Source organism: Lethenteron reissneri, chromosome 72 (assembly GCF_015708825.2).
Source record: "Lethenteron reissneri isolate LAM-NWPU_2019-01 chromosome 72, ASM1570882v1, whole genome shotgun sequence".
NCBI lineage: Eukaryota > Metazoa > Chordata > Hyperoartia > Petromyzontiformes > Petromyzontidae > Lethenteron > Lethenteron reissneri.
The window spans coordinates 3354610-3373237 of NC_083850.1; the positions used below are offsets into that span (position 1 = coordinate 3354610).

General features: G+C 43.8%; 2 protein-coding genes across 2 annotated transcripts in view; both read right to left on the minus strand.

Moving 5' to 3' along the window:
• LOC133361273 (zinc finger protein OZF-like) overlaps positions 1 to 18628 on the minus strand; it is a 282249-nt gene that overhangs the window by 216915 nt on the left and 46706 nt on the right. The gene's annotated exons all lie outside the window — the stretch shown is intronic.
• LOC133361327 (gastrula zinc finger protein XlCGF7.1-like) overlaps positions 1 to 18628 on the minus strand; it is a 53272-nt gene that overhangs the window by 603 nt on the left and 34041 nt on the right. The window contains exon 2 of the mRNA XM_061580261.1: positions 3773 to 4073. Within this exon, the coding sequence (XP_061436245.1) occupies positions 3773 to 4073 (301 nt within the window). The remainder of the gene's footprint in view (positions 1 to 3772; positions 4074 to 18628) is intronic.

Sequence of the window (18628 nt, forward strand, 5' to 3'; positions counted from 1 at the left end):
AATAAAACAAAATAAATCACGACGTTTCGGACGCAACACAAGCGCCCGAAACGATGTCTGCAGCAGACATCGTGCTGCTCGCAGCAGACATCGCGGATATCGCGATTTTCACCTGAAGACGGGCGCTTGTGTTTCGTCCGAAACGTGATTTACCTTGTTTCATTTCTACCTACGTGACTTTACCGAAAGAACCAACGAGTATTAATTCCTGCAGTCACGAAAGCTTCAAATCAATATTAGAATATCATTAGAAGTATTATAATCACAATGTGATCGTAATAGAATCACACTGCACATATGTATGCATATTACATACATACAAACTATGGTCGTATGTATGTGATATGTATGTCCGTTGGACATGCGAACCGGGGGTCGGATATGCGAACTGGGGGATTAGGATCGGATTAAAATGATTAGAATAACACTATAGTCGTATTAGAATTACACTGAGCTAGAATGTATGTTATATGTAGATGAACATCGCGAGTCGTAAATGCAACCTGGGAGGTGCGCGTTTTAGAATCGCATTAAAATGAGTATATTAACAACGTGGTCCTATTAAAATCACGCTATCGACTGCTGCTGATGTTCGGGTGGCGGCATCCGATGCGGGCTCTGCTCTTCCTTTACTCGCCTGGTTGGTGCCGCGGGACGCAGCGTCTCATCCGACAGGCGTTGCAGCAGCTGGGTGATGGCATCCGTGAGTTTGTCAACTTTCTCTTCAAGTTGAGGCCGTCTCCCTCGTGGTCTCCTCCCTCTGGGCGTGCTGTGGGTTGCTCATGGCCGTGTTGGAACTGCATGTTGAATTGGGTGTAGACGTTATTTTAGCAACATTTAAGTACAGTATTGTGTTTAGAATGCGTCTAGACAAGGAAGGTGACTTGTTGGATCTGAGTTTTTCATCAAAGGCGTTATCCCATCACGGGACATCAACATGCTGCGTATATAACAGTAACAGAAGCAACTACAGAAGCTACGAAACCGTCCGATGGCAAAGAAGCGACTTCTGCTTCTGCTCAAACTACTGCCCGAATTTTTGTGGCCGGCCCTGCTCTCGTGGGACCCCACACGTTCATGGAAATAATAGAGATGATCCTGAGCTGAGATTTAAGCGACTTAAGTGTAGGTTCGTGCCATCGGTGTTTAGCGAATACCACCGAAGAATTAGCTCACACTCATTTATGACGTAATTTGGTATAATTTTGGTTGATTAAGGAGAACAAGACACCTGCCATGTCGACGAATTCTTATCACATACAGTGTACTTAACTATATAGCTAAAATAACGTCAACACTCGAATAAACCTGCAGGTCTTAGCCCGCTCATATCGTTGCTTCGCAGATGCTCGAGATTGAGTGTCCTGCTGTGGTCCGAATTGTTTACTGTGATAACATTTGGCTGTTCAAAGCAGTCTGCAACCGTGAATTGTGCAGCTTGGAAAAATTGAGGACATCACATCTATTTTGTTGGTTCTCGAAAACTGAGACCAATAAGTAGGAGGCAAATGACGAGCGAAAGCGATAGCATTTGCCAAGAATGTCTTCATTAATCGAGAACGAAAGTAAGATGTTCAAAGGCTGTCAAATACCGCCACATTTACGAGTTGGTTCTTTGGGGCTGTACAATGTGTAGAGTTGAAGGTGCTAGGTGTTGTCTTCTTCTAACAGCTACTAACATGCGTGTGGTGACCTTTTTTTTATTTGTCCATTGTTCTTTTTTTAGGCTTTTTTTTGTTCTGTCACTTGAGTGTTGCAGTTTGAGAATTTGTCATGTGACAGTGGTGTTTTTCTAAGTATTTATATATAAATATTCCGTATTTTGCTATTCGATGACATTGAGATGAGACCTTCATCTAGTAGTGAAAATCGTTATTGTAATACGACCGTGTTGTAATTTTAATAATTGTATCCGATCCTTGCACGTAGACCATAGATACATATGAGCAGAGTGTGATTCTAATACGACCACACCGATTCTAATGCTTCTGAGATAATAATACCTTGCCTCCGTTTATGTGGTTCTAAATTTAAACACTACTTTATAGTCTTCTTCTTGGTTCTTTCGGTAAAGTCACGTAGAAGGGAAGTAATAAAATAATAAAAATAAAAACATTCTCACGACGTTTCGGCTACAACGCAAGCAGCCGTCTTCAGGTGAAGAATGAGACACTACCAAGCTAGGAGCTTATATATAAGCTGCGTTAGAGGTGGAAGAGCGCCTTAACAAAAAGAATGTGCATATGAAGAGGAATTTAGCATATTCATGGCAAATGCGTAGGAGGTGGGCGGGGGGGTGTTTCAAAGTCATATTATTCCCATGCATTATGCAGGATCAGCAGCACCAATGGGGGGTGCAGGGATTAACAGTAACAAAGGAAAGGAATGTTAATGATATGTAGCTGCAGTTACTCAACAACCACGTAGAAAACTAAAGTATAAACTACATAAAAAACTAAAGTATAAACTGCATAGCACCATCAGTATACTTACTATACTCTACAATAAGCTGAGTTACAGCAAGTAATATATTACAATTCTACGTCGTAAAAATTATATAATATGCTTACATCTAAACTTTATTCTCTTACATCACACGAGCATATACCGTACTATATACTGCCATAGATAGACCAACATTAAATTATATACTGTAATGCTGTAAACCAACCTATACCTTATACATTTTAATATAACACTATGTATTATTCTACACACCCTAATGTGTATCGAAATGGTTTACTACGTCCTTCCAATGATTGCTTTAATGTTTAGTGTTATCGTTTATAGTATTACAGTTCACATGTTACAGAGTACAGTTTATTCCCAGCATACTTCGGGATTAGGGACTGGTACGTTGAGAAACGATTAACAACGGGGACCTTTCCCCTCAAGGAACGCGTGTTAATCGGGTAGACAGCCAAGATGCTGCCGGGTAAGGGCACACTTGTGTGACAAAGATCCTCCACCTGAAATTAGCTTAACATGTTTTTGCTAGGAACATTATAAAATAAAGACCGGACAAACATTTGTTAAAAATACGTTTTTATTCATCTGCAATAATTTCACGTCAAAACTCGAAGGGAATATTTATTACATTTCCAGTACAATGCAAACCATTTCCGTTCCAGGAATACCAAATCGTTAAAGTATCATGATTTCCTTATTAGTTCACCACATTTGTTCACTGTGGGTCTATGTTGAAGTCAAGGCCATATATCCAACGAACGCGTGAATGTACATCCTGGAATCGGCTATCTAAAGTCGATTAATACCAATCAAAAAAAGCTATATACTTGAAAAAAAAAACGTTTAAAATGTTGAGTAAAGATGTACCTACAGAGGCATTTCAACTTTAGCTCAACAGGGACACTTAACGACTACAATGGAACCCTCTCACAGCCAGTGCTCTTCACACCAATTCGGCAAGTAATCCGATAACATTACAAACCACCACTGTGCACGTAATTAAACTCTCACAAAAACTGTAAAACTAAAATGGTCAAAATTACACACAAAAGTACTCGAAACGGCTTAATAGGTATAACCACATAACGTAATATTTTTTCAGTCACCCCGAGCTCTCTGGTTGACTCTCGAGCCACTCCATTACATCCAGCCATCTCTCGGGATCCAACTGCATGGGATCGAAGGTGGAAACTTCTTCAGGACTCATTGCAGCACCTTGAATTTCAGCTTTTGATTTCAGTTTCCTATCATTGTGGACCTTCTGATGCCTATTCCTGGTTGATGAGTGTGCAAATTTCTTCCCACACACAGAGCACAGGAATGGCTTCTCGCCCGTGTGTGTTCTCTTATGATCTTGAAGAGTTGATGAGTGTGCAAATGCCTTCCCACACACAGGGCACAGGAATGGCTTCTCGCCCGTGTGTGTTCTCTGATGAGTTTGAAGAGTTGATGAGTCTGCAAATGTCTTCCCACACACAGGGCACAGGAATGGCTTCTCGCCCGTGTGCGTTCTCTGATGAGTTTGAAGAGTTGTCGATTGTGCAAATGTCTTCCCGCACACAGGGCACAGGAATGGCTTCTCGCCCGTGTGTGTTCTCTGGTGTCTCTGAAGATCTGATGGCCATGAAAAGGACTTCCCACACACAGAGCAATTGAATGGCTTCTTGTCTCCGTGTGCGTGGGGCTGTGGAGAGCGTCTCTGCTCCATGTGAGCGTAGTAACAGCAGCGGTGTTATCGAGTTAAAAGTACGCTATCGGCCGCAAGGATGTTTAGCGTTGAGTTTTGGATTTTGTTAACTGCTATAACAAGAACGACACTCGCGTCTAACCGAGACGCAAAAAAAATCCCGCTAATTTGACGACGAACACGTTTAAGAGTTTATCCGCGAAAATAGACACTTACTTGGAGATTCACGGTAAATCGATGTCTGGAACCCGTCTGAAGATGTCGCCACGAACTCTCCCGACGCAAAGTCGCCTAACTGTCGACACAGCAATTGTGCTCGCCAGGCTGCGTTGTCTCGCGGTTGAAGGGCGATCAGCAGAGCGACGAGTCGAGCGTCCAACCTCATCAAGTTCCCTCTCGAAATGGCATTGAGCTCTGCTTCTGAGCCGCCTTATAACTCCCCGCCTAGGATCCAATCCTTTGTCTTTCAGGATATTTGCATTCGATTGTTAATTTTGAAAGGCACAATCCGCATGTCTATTAACATACCGAAGAGGAATGTGCCGATTGTGCTTCATGCATGAATATGTAAGTGCATCTCAGTGTGTATTTGTGCGCTTATTTTGAATAAATGGAAAAACTTTGTCCTCGATTTAAAGTGAATGCAGGGAAATTAGCATGTAACTTTAGAAAAGGAAGAGAGCGGCCTTCTCGACGAGGGAGTGAAACCCAATAGGTAATATTCTTTTACAGCGTTACAATGGATAGGTTGTAGTTCATAGGTTATAATATTATGTTTCACTATGATAGAGCTTAACATGTGAGAGTCTACAATATCAGAGTTGATAAAATGCGACGATCAAGGGCGTCAATCGGGTGAGTTTGAACAGAGGCTTTAATCAAAGGCGTCATCCCATCACGGAACACCACCTCCCTGCGTTTATTACAGCAACAGAAGCAACTACAGCAGCAACAACAGCAGCAACATAACATTTCGAGGGCAACGCAGCTACTTCCGATTCTGCTGCCCAGCTGTTTGTAGTCGGGACCTGCTCTCGCAGGACCCCACACGTCTTTGGAAATGATTGCGATGATCATGTCTGAGCTCAGAATTAAGTCACTCAAGATTACTTTTTTAACCATAACTTTAGGTAGGTTAGTGTCATCGGGGCTCTGTGAATACTACTCATGAATGAAATCACACTCCTGTATGACCGACATTGTACTAATTTTGGTTGATCGAGTAGAACAAGGCACATAACATGTCCAGACGAATTCTTATCAACAACAGTGTCCTTAAATATGATGCTAAAATAAATGTTAACACTGGATTAAACGTGCACCTCTTAACCCCTCCCTCGCATTTACGACTAACAATTTGCATTTGCACATAACATACATTCAAGTACAGTAATTTTCTAAAACGACCAAATTGTCATTCTAAAATTTGAATGCCATTCTTACCCTCGACCCCCACAGTTCACATATCCGACCGTCGGTTCGATTGAACGGACAATTAACAAACATGTGTAGAGTTCCATTATAATACTTCTAATGAAATTAAAATACCGTACCTCCGTTTATGGTGGTATAAATTATAAAACCAGTTGGTAGCTTTTTTTGTCGTTTAATGTTTAGTGTTATTGTTTATAGTGTTATCAATTTACGTGTTTTTAAGTACAGGTGATTCCCGGTATACTTCGGTATTCTGGACCTGAACGTTGCACCGTCTCTCTGGGGAACCGTGTGGTGTGTGTAGCGAGTATCACGGGGTGTGCGGGTAGTGTGGTGATAGTGGTCACGGTCGGCACTGATGCACGCCCACCGCCACCACCCCTACTGGGCGGTGGACCTGCCACCACAAAGCAGCACGCGGCGGAGGAGTGAGGCGATCGCTCTCGCCACGCGAGCGAGACCCTCTCGCTTCCTCTTCTTTCCGTGCATCTCCACCTGCACCGCTTCCGTCTTCTCCTCCGTCTCGTCCTCCTCCATCCCCTCTTCTTCATCCTCCACCACCATCTCCTCTACCTCCTCTTCCTGCGCCACCTCCATCTTCTCCATCTTCTTCTCCTCTGCTAGCACCATCTCTTCCTCCTGCATCTCCTCCTCAACCTCCGGCACCACCATCTCCAACACCGTCTTCTCTTCCTCCTCCACCACCATTGTTTCCCCTTTGCCCGTCGTCTCCATGTCCTCCACCACGACCATCTGTTCATCCTTTGTTGTTTCCTTGTCCTCCATCTCCGTATTGTCTTTCTCCTCTCCCTCCGTGTTCTCCTCCATTGTCACCATCACAATCTCGTCCTCCTTTGCCTTCTCTTCCTCCGATTTCTCCTCATCCTCTGTCTCTACCTCATCCTCCATCATCTCCTCCTTCACCTCTTGCTTCGTCTCCTTCTCCACAACCTCTGTCTTCACTTCAAAGGCCTGGACGAGTGAGGAGGAGGGCTGAGCTGGCACAGATCTGTGAAGAGACAACACGACACCGTTCTAGATTTGAAGCTTTCGTGACTGCAATGATTCATATTCTTCGGTTTTTTCGGTGAAGTCACGTAGGTAAAAAACATTAAAAAGTAAAATAAAATAAAAAATAAAAATCACGACGTTTCGGAGGCAACACAAGCTTCCGTCTTCAGGTGGTACCGTCACAGCCACGACAGCTGTATCAAGTAAATGAGAGATTGCAGGAGCTACCACTCCGTTTATATAATGGTTGGAGAAGGTGGTGGGGCAAGGGCCGCATACTTTTATTAATATGGTAAGGTGAGGCTTAAGACTATGAATAGACTGCATATTCTTAGTCTTGACTCAACCTGTAACTGGGAGACCACCACTAGACATGGTAAAACTGTGATGGTTGTCTGTCAAACACGACACCGTTCCACCTTGCTGCTACGGCAGACATCGCCATCTTCCCATCGTCCGTGGGTGGAATGTGTGGCGGATTAATTCGAGCTGAATAGAAACAGCAATAACGACATGGCCAGTGAGTGTGCTTAGTATTGGTGCTGTCATTCTCATGGCGCCAGGCTATCACACAGACAGCTGTAGTTTCACAGTAGTGGGTGGCGTTGCTGTGCAAATTTAGCTGAATAATTTGAAGTGACATTTTTTTGGTTCTTTCCGTAAAGTCACGTCGGTATAAAAGAAAATGAATTAAATCACAACGTTTCGATTGCAACACAAGCAATCATCATCAGGTGGGAAAACCACAGCAAGAAACGTTCTTGCAATAACGACATGGCCATCGAAACGTCGTGATTTAATTTAATTTATTTTATTTCATACCGACGTGAATTTACCGATAAAACCAAAGAGTATGGATCCCTGTAGTCACGAAAACTTCAAATCTAGATTGAAAATTTTATATTTGTATATTCTAATTGACCCCTTGCACAAAATGTCTTAAGCATTTCAAATGGCATCGATAGAGATCCTGAACGTTCACTGTGACGGAATGGGTGTGGATCTGTGTGGTCAATGCAGCAGCAATAATAGCCAAGGCGGGAAGCAAGATCTGAACTGTAATGGTGAAGAATGAGTGCACGACCATTTGGTCGCTTCAACACATCCACGATTTCAAAAAAGTGTCCGTCAGTGATTTGTGGTCGAGAGAGCCACCTCCCTTGACATCGAAGACATCTCAGTGCATTGCATGCGATGAGCCTCTCGCATCTCTCATCTCATCGCGTTTTAAATTGGACACCCCTTTCAGTGGTAGCTGTCGCTGTGCATTACAAGGCGACTTGGTACCTGGCCTGGAAACAGGCGATAGACAGCGAAAATCTCACAGTGGATGGAGGGTTACATGGTGAAGATATGCCCACTTCGTTATGTGGTCTAACCCAGAAACCAGTTATGAAAAATAAATCTGTCCTCAGTATAGCGGAATGTACACGTGGGGTTTGCAGTGTCTGTGAATTTTGAGAGCGCGACAGGGCTTGAGCACCTGTGCATCACAGCAACATTGACCTGGGTTTGATTTCCACGTTTGGCCACATTCTCCGTGTGGATTATGCAGCCACCTGTTCTGGGAATGTTCTGCAGCTTTCTCCCTGTTACTAAACCCACACAAGCAATGCAAATTGTTCAATTTGGATCGCAAACAGTAGCAACTTTCTTGAAAAATGCGAGCAAACTTGGCAGGATCCTCCTGAAAAAAAGTCTTGAGACCGAGTTAGGCTGATGCTGCGTGAGAAGCATGGCAATAAATAACAAAAATAAACACACAGGGCGCACACGCAGAGTGGTTTACCGTGGCTCAGCGACTCCGGAGTTTGCTTTATCTTCTTGGAAGCCCTCTTCTCCAAAGCTCGGAGCTATTGGGCCCCACACAGGATTGGAGGACGTGGTGGTGGTGGTGGCGGTGGTGGCGGTGGTGGCGGCAGTGGCGGCGGCGGTGGCGGCGGTGGCGGCGGTGGTAGCGGCAGTGGTGGTGTCAGTAGTAGTGGTGCTGCTGGTGGTAGCGGTCTGGAGCCATTGTCGCTCGATCTTGGCGAGGCGCTGCTCTTCCTCGAGGCGCTTTTGCTCCACAAGACGCTTCTCCTCCATCAAGTGCTCCTTCTCCTCTTGACGCTTCACCTCAACGAGGCGCTTCTCCTGAATGAGACGTTTCTCCTCGAGGAGCTTCACCTTGCGAAAGCGCCTCTCCTCAAGTCGCTTATTTTTTTTCTCAAGACGCTTCAGCTCTATGAGACGCTTCACCTCAAAGAGGCGATTCTCCTCCATGAGGCGCTTCTCTTCCTCGACTCGCTGCACCTCAATGAGGTGCTGCTCCTCGACAAGGCGCTTCTCTTCTTCCACCCGCTTCTCCTCCATGAGGCGCTTCTCTTCCTTGACCCGCTTCACATCTATGAGGCGCTTCTCTTCCTCCAGATGCTTCTCCTTGAGACGCTTCACCTCGCGAAGGCGCTTTTCCTCTATGAAGCGCGTTTCTTCAAGGAGGCGCTTTTCCATGACGCGTTTTACGTCGTTGAGGATTTTGTTTCGAAGGCACTTCTGCTCCGTTTGGTGCTTCACCTTGGCGAGACGCTTCACGTCGTTGGGGCGCTTCTCTTCCAGTGTGCATTTCTCCTTCGCAAGGCGCTTGTCCTCCTGGAGACGCTTCACTCCGCTGAAATTCTTCACCTCCCCAATGCTCCTCTGTTCACGCGAAGATAAGCACATGACCATTGAGACATGTGCACTCAGGACAAAATCTATTCTCGTTGGCACACAAACATGGACGGGCACTTAGACAAACAAAAATGCATACTGGCACATCTATGTCTGGATGCAAACATGCACATTAACTCATGGCATGACGTGATGATGGAGGGATGGAGTGATGGTGTTGGGAGATGGTGTTGTGATACAGAGAGGTGAAATTGTGGAATGTTCTGGAGAGACGGTGCCTTGTGATGGTATTGACGCTTTATGAGGCTCTATGATATTGTATTGATTCTCGATTTGAAGCTTTCGTGACTGCAAGGATTCATACTCACGTATGTGACTTTACCGAAAAAAACCTAAGAAAGAGTCACATACGTGACTTTACCGAAAAAAACTAAGAGTATATTGTATCGAGTTGGTGGTGATGTGAAGAGATTGTGTGGTGATGTGAGGTGTAGTGATGTTTTGGTGCAATGGTGTGGGAGTGTGGAGAGAATGTGGTGTTTGACTCCCATAGACCCCATACACACCTTTGGGGAACGATTTTCATAGCTTTGGCCTGGGAAAGGGTCCACTTCATCCATAATGTCCCCCCACGTGGTCGACTGGCGCCATGACTCCCGGGCTACGGAAAACAAAATTAATTCAAAGGACGAGTAATGTATTAGAGAACGAAGCACGTGGATATTCACACAACTAATTCTGAGATTCTTGTAATTACCTCTTAACACATAACATGACCTGCTGTTGAGAAACATTAGTCACATGGCAGTAAAACATTACAAGTCATATTTTTGTAAGCATGTTGAGATCATCAATTTCATAAAGTTGAGACCCCCATTTAAACCAATATGGCTGAAACGCAGCTCTAAATCCATGCTGTCTGCCACACTTGACCGTTTACCTCTTCCCATCACCACCAAGCCACGTCCACTAAAAATAATTAATCAGGGAGCTGCCTCCTCTGCATAAAAGCCACGTGATGCAGGTAACTGGGACTTACCATCATAGTCCTCCAAGATGTCAGCCCACTTGCGTTGTCTATCCATGTTGTTGGGCAGGAGTAGTTTCTGTTTGATGTTGGAGGGCCTGGGGAGGTTGTAAAAACGCTCAGATTTAGCAACCTTTTGAAACACTCATCCTCTCAATTATTACATATTTGACCACTCGCTGTACCAATCATATCACTCACTCGCTTGTTTGCCCACTCACACGTGCGTCAGATCACTCAATCATCCACCCACGCGAACATGTTTATTCCAACTGCCTATTGCATTAAACATAATCGCCAGACATAACCGTGATGTTTAAACTCTAATCCAGACAAGCATGTTGATTCACAGCCCATTTGTATTAATCGACTGCTTGATAAAGCCCCCCCCCCCCATGTCTTGTAGGTCATTGGGGTCAAATGACCATACTTTAATCATTTGTTATGACCCGAGAATGACGTCGTAGGTCACTTGATGTCAGAGATACAGCCCATGTGGCTGTGACATCACAGATAGGAGACGTCTATGGCAGCAGCTTGGGTCTGAACTAAAAGGCAGACTCCTCGTGTTGGATAACATTCAATACATGTAATGCAGGGCACAATTATGCAGGCAATCATAACACAATCATTATAGACATGTTGATCATATTATATAAGATTAAAACAGGTTAGTTACGAACGTTTTAAATGTTGACTTACTTTGCGTCTAAGCAATGACAGTAACAGCAACATATCAGAGCATGCCAAGTAACCTAACTAATAGTCTTAATTTGGTTGCAGAAAATCCAAATGTCAACATATTCAAAAGTAATGAAGCTTTAGTTTGTAGTCAAAACGTGCAATAAAAATAAACAACACACATCGTCAACAGGGACGCTCACCTCGTTGAGGATTCGCTCTGCAAAGGCTTCTTCTGCTGCTGCTCACTCGTGCGCATTCCTCTCGACTGTGGGTGGAGGCGTGGCTATGACGTAACAGAGGTGACGTCACTACAGCGAGGCTCCGCCCCCACGCGCGTGGCGGGCGCACCACGTGGTGCAGTGCGGGTGGTGTGTGTCACCGGAAACAGCAGAGCCCTCTGTTCGACATTAAACATTTTCTCCCTCGCTTTGTGCCGTCTTTGATGTCGCCGTTACTGCGGCGAGGACTGAAGCGATGCCTGGCCATCAGGCCTGGCATATACCTAGGCCTCAGGCTTCATATTTGTTCTTAGTTATTTTTTGTTTAATTGGAATTATTAACTTGCATTTCATTCATTACATTTCAAGTGTATAAACACCATCCCATTGGTTTATTTACTTATAAATTCAGGTTTTTATTAGAGTTATTGATCTGTAGTTATATTTAAGTGAGTGAGGTGGTTGTACTAAGTGTGAATTTGAGTTCCATGTAAATTATTGTGTAAAGGATTTGTCTGTGTGCACCTATCCTGGCAGTGGTAATATGGGCTTTTTATAATTAAGTTGTTAATGAGATTGTTTATTTGTGTGTGTCTGTTATCTATGTGTCAGGTTACATATCTATATAGCTGTGTGTGTTTGTTAATTTATGATGGGTGGTGATGATGATGTTTCTTGATAATGGATGGTGGTGATGATGATGATGATGGGTGGTGATTATGAAGGGTGGTAATGATGATGGTTGGTGATGTTAATGTGTAGTGATTATGATGGGTGGTAGTGGTGATCATGGGTGGTGGTAATGATTGGTGAGGTTATGATGATGGGTGGTGATGGTTATGGGTGGTGATGATGGGTTGTTGTGATTATGGGTGTTGATGATGATGGATGATTGGTGGTGGTTATGATGCATGTTGGTTGTGATGGTTGGGTTGTGGTGGTGGTGATGATGGTTGGTGATGGTGAGTTGATAGTGATAATGATGATAATGGGTGTTAATTTTGATGATTATGGGTGGTGATGAGTAAATGAGCCACCACCCAATACATAACAGCAACAGAAGTAACTACAGCAGCAACAATAACAGCAGCAACAACACATTTTGAGGGCGACGCAACTACTTCTGATTCTGCTGTTTCTGCTGCTCGGCTATTTGTAGCCAGGCCCTGCTCTCGCGGGACCCCACACATCTTTGGAAATGAATGCGATGATCATGTTTGAGCTGAGAATTAAGTGACTAAACGTTACTTTGTTTAACAATAACTGTGTGTAGGTTAGTATCTGGGGGCTCAGCGAATACTATTCATGAAAGAACTCGCACTCCTTTATGACCGACATTGTACTAATTTTGGTTGATCGAGACGAACAAGACACGTGCCATGTCCAGACGAACTTTTATTTCCAATATTGTCCTTAAATATGATGCTAAAATAAACGTTAACACTGGATTAACATGCACCTCTTAACTCCTGCCTCGCATTTACGACTAACAATTTGCATTTACACGTAACATGCAGTCAAGCACAGTAAAATGCTAATACGACAATATTGTTATTCTAGGAATTTGAATTCGATTCTAATCCTGCACCCCCCACAGTTCGCATATCCAACCCCCGGTTCGACGGAACGTTCGCTTTAGATACATATGAGCAGTGTGGTTATAATACTTCTAATTAGATTTGAATACCGTACCTCCGTTTATGGTGGTATAAATTCTAAAACCAGTTTATAGTCGTTTAATATTGAGTGTTATTGTTCATAGTGATACAGCTGAAGTCATAGAGGTGAAACGGCCTAAGTGTGTAAGAATGTAGATAGGGCGTCGCCGTTGGTTCGTCCACCCATCCCGCCTCAAGACTTATGTCCGTCCCCACCCGGACAGCTCATCCCCATGTCCTGTACAGCCCAAGTCTGGTGTGTCCGACGTGGTGGGGCTCTCGGCAAGGGAAACCGTACTCCAAATGAAATGTGTTGTGCCGCTCACAGTTTCCTAGCCCCTGAGGCCCGGGGTGCCTCAAGGATCTCCCACGTGTAAGGAATCGGTGCCTGGAGCCCAGTCATGTTTCTCAAAAGAAGCCAGGGACCTGCCTAACCCTTCAAGGCTGTGGTGCGAACCCTTGACGCCCCGAAAGCCACAAGATTCCACCAGGGGAGAGGGACCGGCGTCGAGAACCAGGTCAAAATGCGCAAGGTTGCGCTCGTAGGATCCAAGCCCAACACACGGACAATTGAAGGGTCTAGTTCAGGGGTCGGCAACCAAAATAACAAGAAGAGCCATTTCTTTCCAATTCGGTACAAAATTCAGTATTTCAAGAGCCGCAATGCATCTGAGTACATACTGTACATACGTACATATCGTCAAGAAGCAGCCCGTAAAGAGCCGCATGCGGCTCCGGAGCCGTAGGTTGCCGACCCCAGGTCTAGTTGAACAACGTGGAAGCGTGTTAGGATTGTTGTTGTGGTTATTGTGTTGTTTTCTTGTTGTTGACAGGTGAGTGTGGTCACACCGCTTACACCTTACAGTTGAGTATTAAATTTTGATGCAGCTGCTGCCCTGACGCACGTGGTGTCTAAAAACTGTTGTTGATGTAAAGGCAGTGCATCTACTAAAGGACAAGCGGTGACAATAGGATAGAGAGAGTTCAAGAAGGGAAGGCGGGACAACAATACAAACTAGTGTTATTGTAAACTATGAGCGATACATTATAACGCTATAAAATAACATCATAAACTAGTGTTACAGATCAGAACACCGTACATTGAAGTGTGATATAATGACGACGATGAGACAGCAACCAGCCAACACCTCGTTCCTCCCCCTCTCTCATTCTCGGCGTGAACCTCCGCCCACACTTGGTCTCGCCTTCCCTTCTCGAACTCTCTCTATCTTGTTGTCACCACTTGTCCCTTAGTTGACGCACTGTCTTTACATCACCCACATCTATGACCTCTACCTGACCCCGCCATGGGCGGAGCAACATGGGGGACGTACCCGGTGGCACCTGTGGGCAATACAACCATGCCCTGTCCCCCACTGCCCATGCCCTGCCCCCACTGCCCATTCCCCACCAGATCTTGCGCTCTGGTGGGGAAAGGTCCTCGTTATGAATCGTTTCGCAACGTTCAGGTCCAGAATACCGAAGTATACTGGGAATCACCTGTACTTAAAAACATGTAAACTGATAACACTATAAACAATAACACTAAACATTAAACGACAAAAGAAATATCAACTGGTTTTATAATTTATAGCACCATAAATGGAGGTACGGTATTTAAATCTCATTAGAAGTATTAAAATCGCACTCTACACATATGTATGTAAATTATCTGTTCAATCGAACCGGGGGTCGGATATGTGAACTGTGGGGGGTACAGGGCAAGAATCGCATTCAAATTTTAGAATAACAATATGGTCGTATTAGCATTTTACTGTGCGTGAATGTATGTTATGTGCAAATGCAAATCGTCAGTCGTAAATGCGAGGGAGGGGTTAAGATGTGCACGTTTAATCCAGTGTTAACATTTATTTTAGCATCATATTTAAGGACACTGTTGTTGATAAGAATTCGTCTGGACATGTCATGTGACTTGTTCTACTCGATCAACCAAAATTAGTACAATGTCGGTCATACAGGAGTGTGATTTCATTCATGAGTAGTATTCACAGAGCCCCGATGACACTAACCTACCTAAAGTTATGGTTAAACAAAGTAATCTTGAGTGACTTAATTCTCAGCTCAGACATGATCATCGCAATCATTTCCAAAGACGTGTGGGGTCCTGCGAGAGCAGGTCCCGACTACAAACAGCTGGGCAGCAGAATCGGAAGTAGCTGCGTCGCCCTCGAAATGTGATGTTGCTGCTGTTGTTGTCGCTGTTGTTGTCGCTGCTGTAGTTGCTTCTGTTGCTGTAATAAACGCAGGGAGGTGGTGTTCCGTGATGGGATGACGCCTTTGATTAAAGCCTCTGATCAAACTCACCCGATTGACGCCCTTGATCGTCGCATTTGATCAACTCTGATATTGTATACTCTCACATGTTAAGCTCTTTCATAGTGAAACATAATATTATAACCTATGAACTACAACCTATCCATTGTAACGCTGTAAAAGAATAATACCTATTGGGTTTCACTCCCTCGTCGAGAAGGCCGCTCTCTTCCTTTTCTAAAGTTACATGCTAATTTCTCTGCATTCACTTTAAATCGAGGACAAAGTTTTTCCATTTATTCAAAATAAGCGCACAATTACACACTGAGATGCACTTACATATTCACGCATGAAGCACAATGGGCACATTACCCTGCGGTATGTTAATAGACATGCGGATTGTTCCTTTCCAAAATTAACAATCGAATGCAAATATCCTGAAAGACAAAGGATTAGATCCTAGGGGGGGAGTTATAAGGCGGCTCAGAAGCAGAGTTCAATGCCATTTCGAGAGGGAACTTGATGAGGTTGGACGCTCGACTCGTCGCTCTGCTGATCGCCCTTCAACCGCGAGACAACGCAGCCTGGCGAGCACAATTGCTGTGTCGACAGTTAGGCGACTTTGCGTCGGGAGAGTTCGTGGCGACATCTTCAGACGGGTTCCAGACATCGATATACCGTGAATCTCCAAGTAAGTGTCTATTTTCGCGATTAAACTCTTAAACGTGTTCGCCGTCACATTAGCGAGATTTTTTTGCATCTCCGTTAGACGCGAGTGTCGTTCTTGTTTTAGCAGTTAACAAAATCCAAAACTCAACGCTAAACATCCTTGCTACCGATAGCGTACTTTTGACTCGATAACACCGCTACTTTTCGATTTAAAGCTTTCGTGACTGCAGGGATCCATCTTCTTGGTTCTTTCGGTAAAGTCACGTAGAAGGGAAGCAATAAAATAATAAAAATAAAACATAATAAAATAATTCTCACGACGTTTCGGCCACAACGCAAGCAGCCGTCCTCAGGTGAAGAATGAGACATTACCAAGCTAGGAGCTAATATATACGCTGCGTTGGAGGTGCAAGAGCGCCTTAACAAAAAGAATGTGCATATGAAGAGGAATTTAGCATATTCATGGGAAATGCGTAGGAGGTGGGTGGGGGGGGGGGGGGTTTCATAGTCATATTATGCCCATGCATTATGCAGGATCAACAGCACCATCAGTATACTTACTATACTCTACAATAAGCTGAGTTACTAACAACAAGTAATACATTACAATTCTACGTCGTAAAAAATTATATAATATGCTTCCATCTAAACTTTATTCTCTTACATCACACGAGCATACACCGTACTATATACTGCCATAGATAAACCCAACATTAAATTATATACTGTATTGCTATAAACCTTATACATTTTAATATAACACTATGTATTATTCTACTCACCCTAATGTGTATCACACTGCTATATGTTTACTATACAATTACGATACTATATATTACTTTGTACATTGTATTAAGCATATAAATGTTATACTATTTGTTATTATACGCTGTACCATTGACCGTCGTATCAATGGGTGAGTCGTGGGGGGGGAAACTTGCAGCGGAGCAAAGAATCCATTCCCTGCGGAGAATACAATGCCAGTGAGTGGAACGCGGTCTGAAAGTCACCGTAAACGTGAACACAATCAGTTAAGATCCGAAATGGTTTATTACGTCCTTCCAATGATTGCTAAGCCAGAATCCATCTTCTCGGTTAAAATTGTCTCTGTGTTTGTATATGTGGATCGCCTCATGAACGAATCTCTCATGGTAGTCAGATGGATTGCAGAGAACCTCTGTGTTGTAGAAGTCAATGTCATGTGAGCCTACTGAATTGTAACAGTGATCTACCACGGCTGAGGTGTTTGTCCTACCGTGTTTCAGGTCTGCTTTATGTTCACGGATGCGGTCCGAGACATGTCGTTTGGTTTCTCCAATGTAACTGCTACCACAGAGGCAACTTAGTTTGTAGACACCAGGGTACTGTATGTCTGGAACCACGTCTTTTACAGACGGGACCAGATCACGGATTTTATGTACTGTGTTGAATCGGACCTGTATCTAAGAATCACACTATATGCTCGTGAGTATGAAACATGTCTGTATGTAATATGCATGAATGTAATATGTCTGCATGTAACATGTTTGCATGTAATATGTATGTATGTATGTAATATGGACGTGCGAACCAAGGGTGCAATATGTGAAATGGAAGGTGCAGGATCAGGATGGGATTAAAATTATTTGAATAACACTTTGGTGTTATTAGGATCAAGCTATCCACTATTGGATGAATGTTCCGTCTCAATGGCATCAAATAGCAATATTCAGTATGAATATGTAAAATAATCGCACAAACCCAATATTAGCCCGTGAAATAATGAATCGTTACAATTGTAATGACTCCGGACTCAGACTGCAGAGGGTTCTTTTATTTAGCCATTAACGCGGTTTCAGACCCCAGGCGTCACGATATAGCAACGACGACGACGAGACAGCAATCAGCCAACACAGCCCCAAACCTCGTTACTCCCCCTCTCTCATTCTCGGCGTGAACCTCCGCCCACACTTGGTCTCGCCTTCCCTTCTCGAACTCTCTCTATCTTGTCCCTTAGTTCATGCACTGTCTTTACATCACCCACCTCTATGACCTCTACCTGACCCCGCCATGGGCGGAGCAACTTGGGGGATTTTCCCGGTGGCACCTGTAGGCAATACAACCATGCCCTGTCCCCCACTGCCCATGGAAGCACGTGTTCCCGCCGGCCCGAGTTCTTTTCATTAGCTGATTGCGCTCTGGTGGGGAAAGGTCCTCGTTATGAATCGTTTCGCAACATTCAGGTCCAGAATACCTGCACTTAAAAACATGTAAACACTAGACGTAAAAATGATTGCAAATGAATAAAAACGTATTTTTAACAAATGTTTGTCCCTTATTTATTTTACAATGTTCATAGCAAAGACGTGTTAAGAGAGTTTCAGGTGGAAGATCTCCGTTACACAAGTCTGCACTTAATCGGCAGCATCTTGGTTGTCTCCCCCATTATCATGTTCCTTAAGGGGAAAGGTCCACGTTGTTAATCGTTTCTAAGCGTACCAGTCCCTAATCCAGAAGCATGCCGTGGATAAACGATACTAAACAACCACGTAAAAACTACATACTGCAGCTACATATTATTACATTCCTTCCCTTTATTAATGCTACCCCTATCCCCTGCCTTTGATGCTGCTAATCCTGCATAATGCACGGGCATAATGACTTTCCCACTTTTAATGTAATATAGAGCATACTAATGCTTAACAAAATGGAGGAATTCACTTTTTCTTTTTACTTCTAAATTGCATGCATGAAATTCCACACTTTTTAACGTAATATATAGGCTACTCAGGCTAAACACAACCAAGAAATGCACTTTTAGTTGAAAAATAAAGCTAGGAAAATTGGATTTCGATTTAAAGCTTTCGTA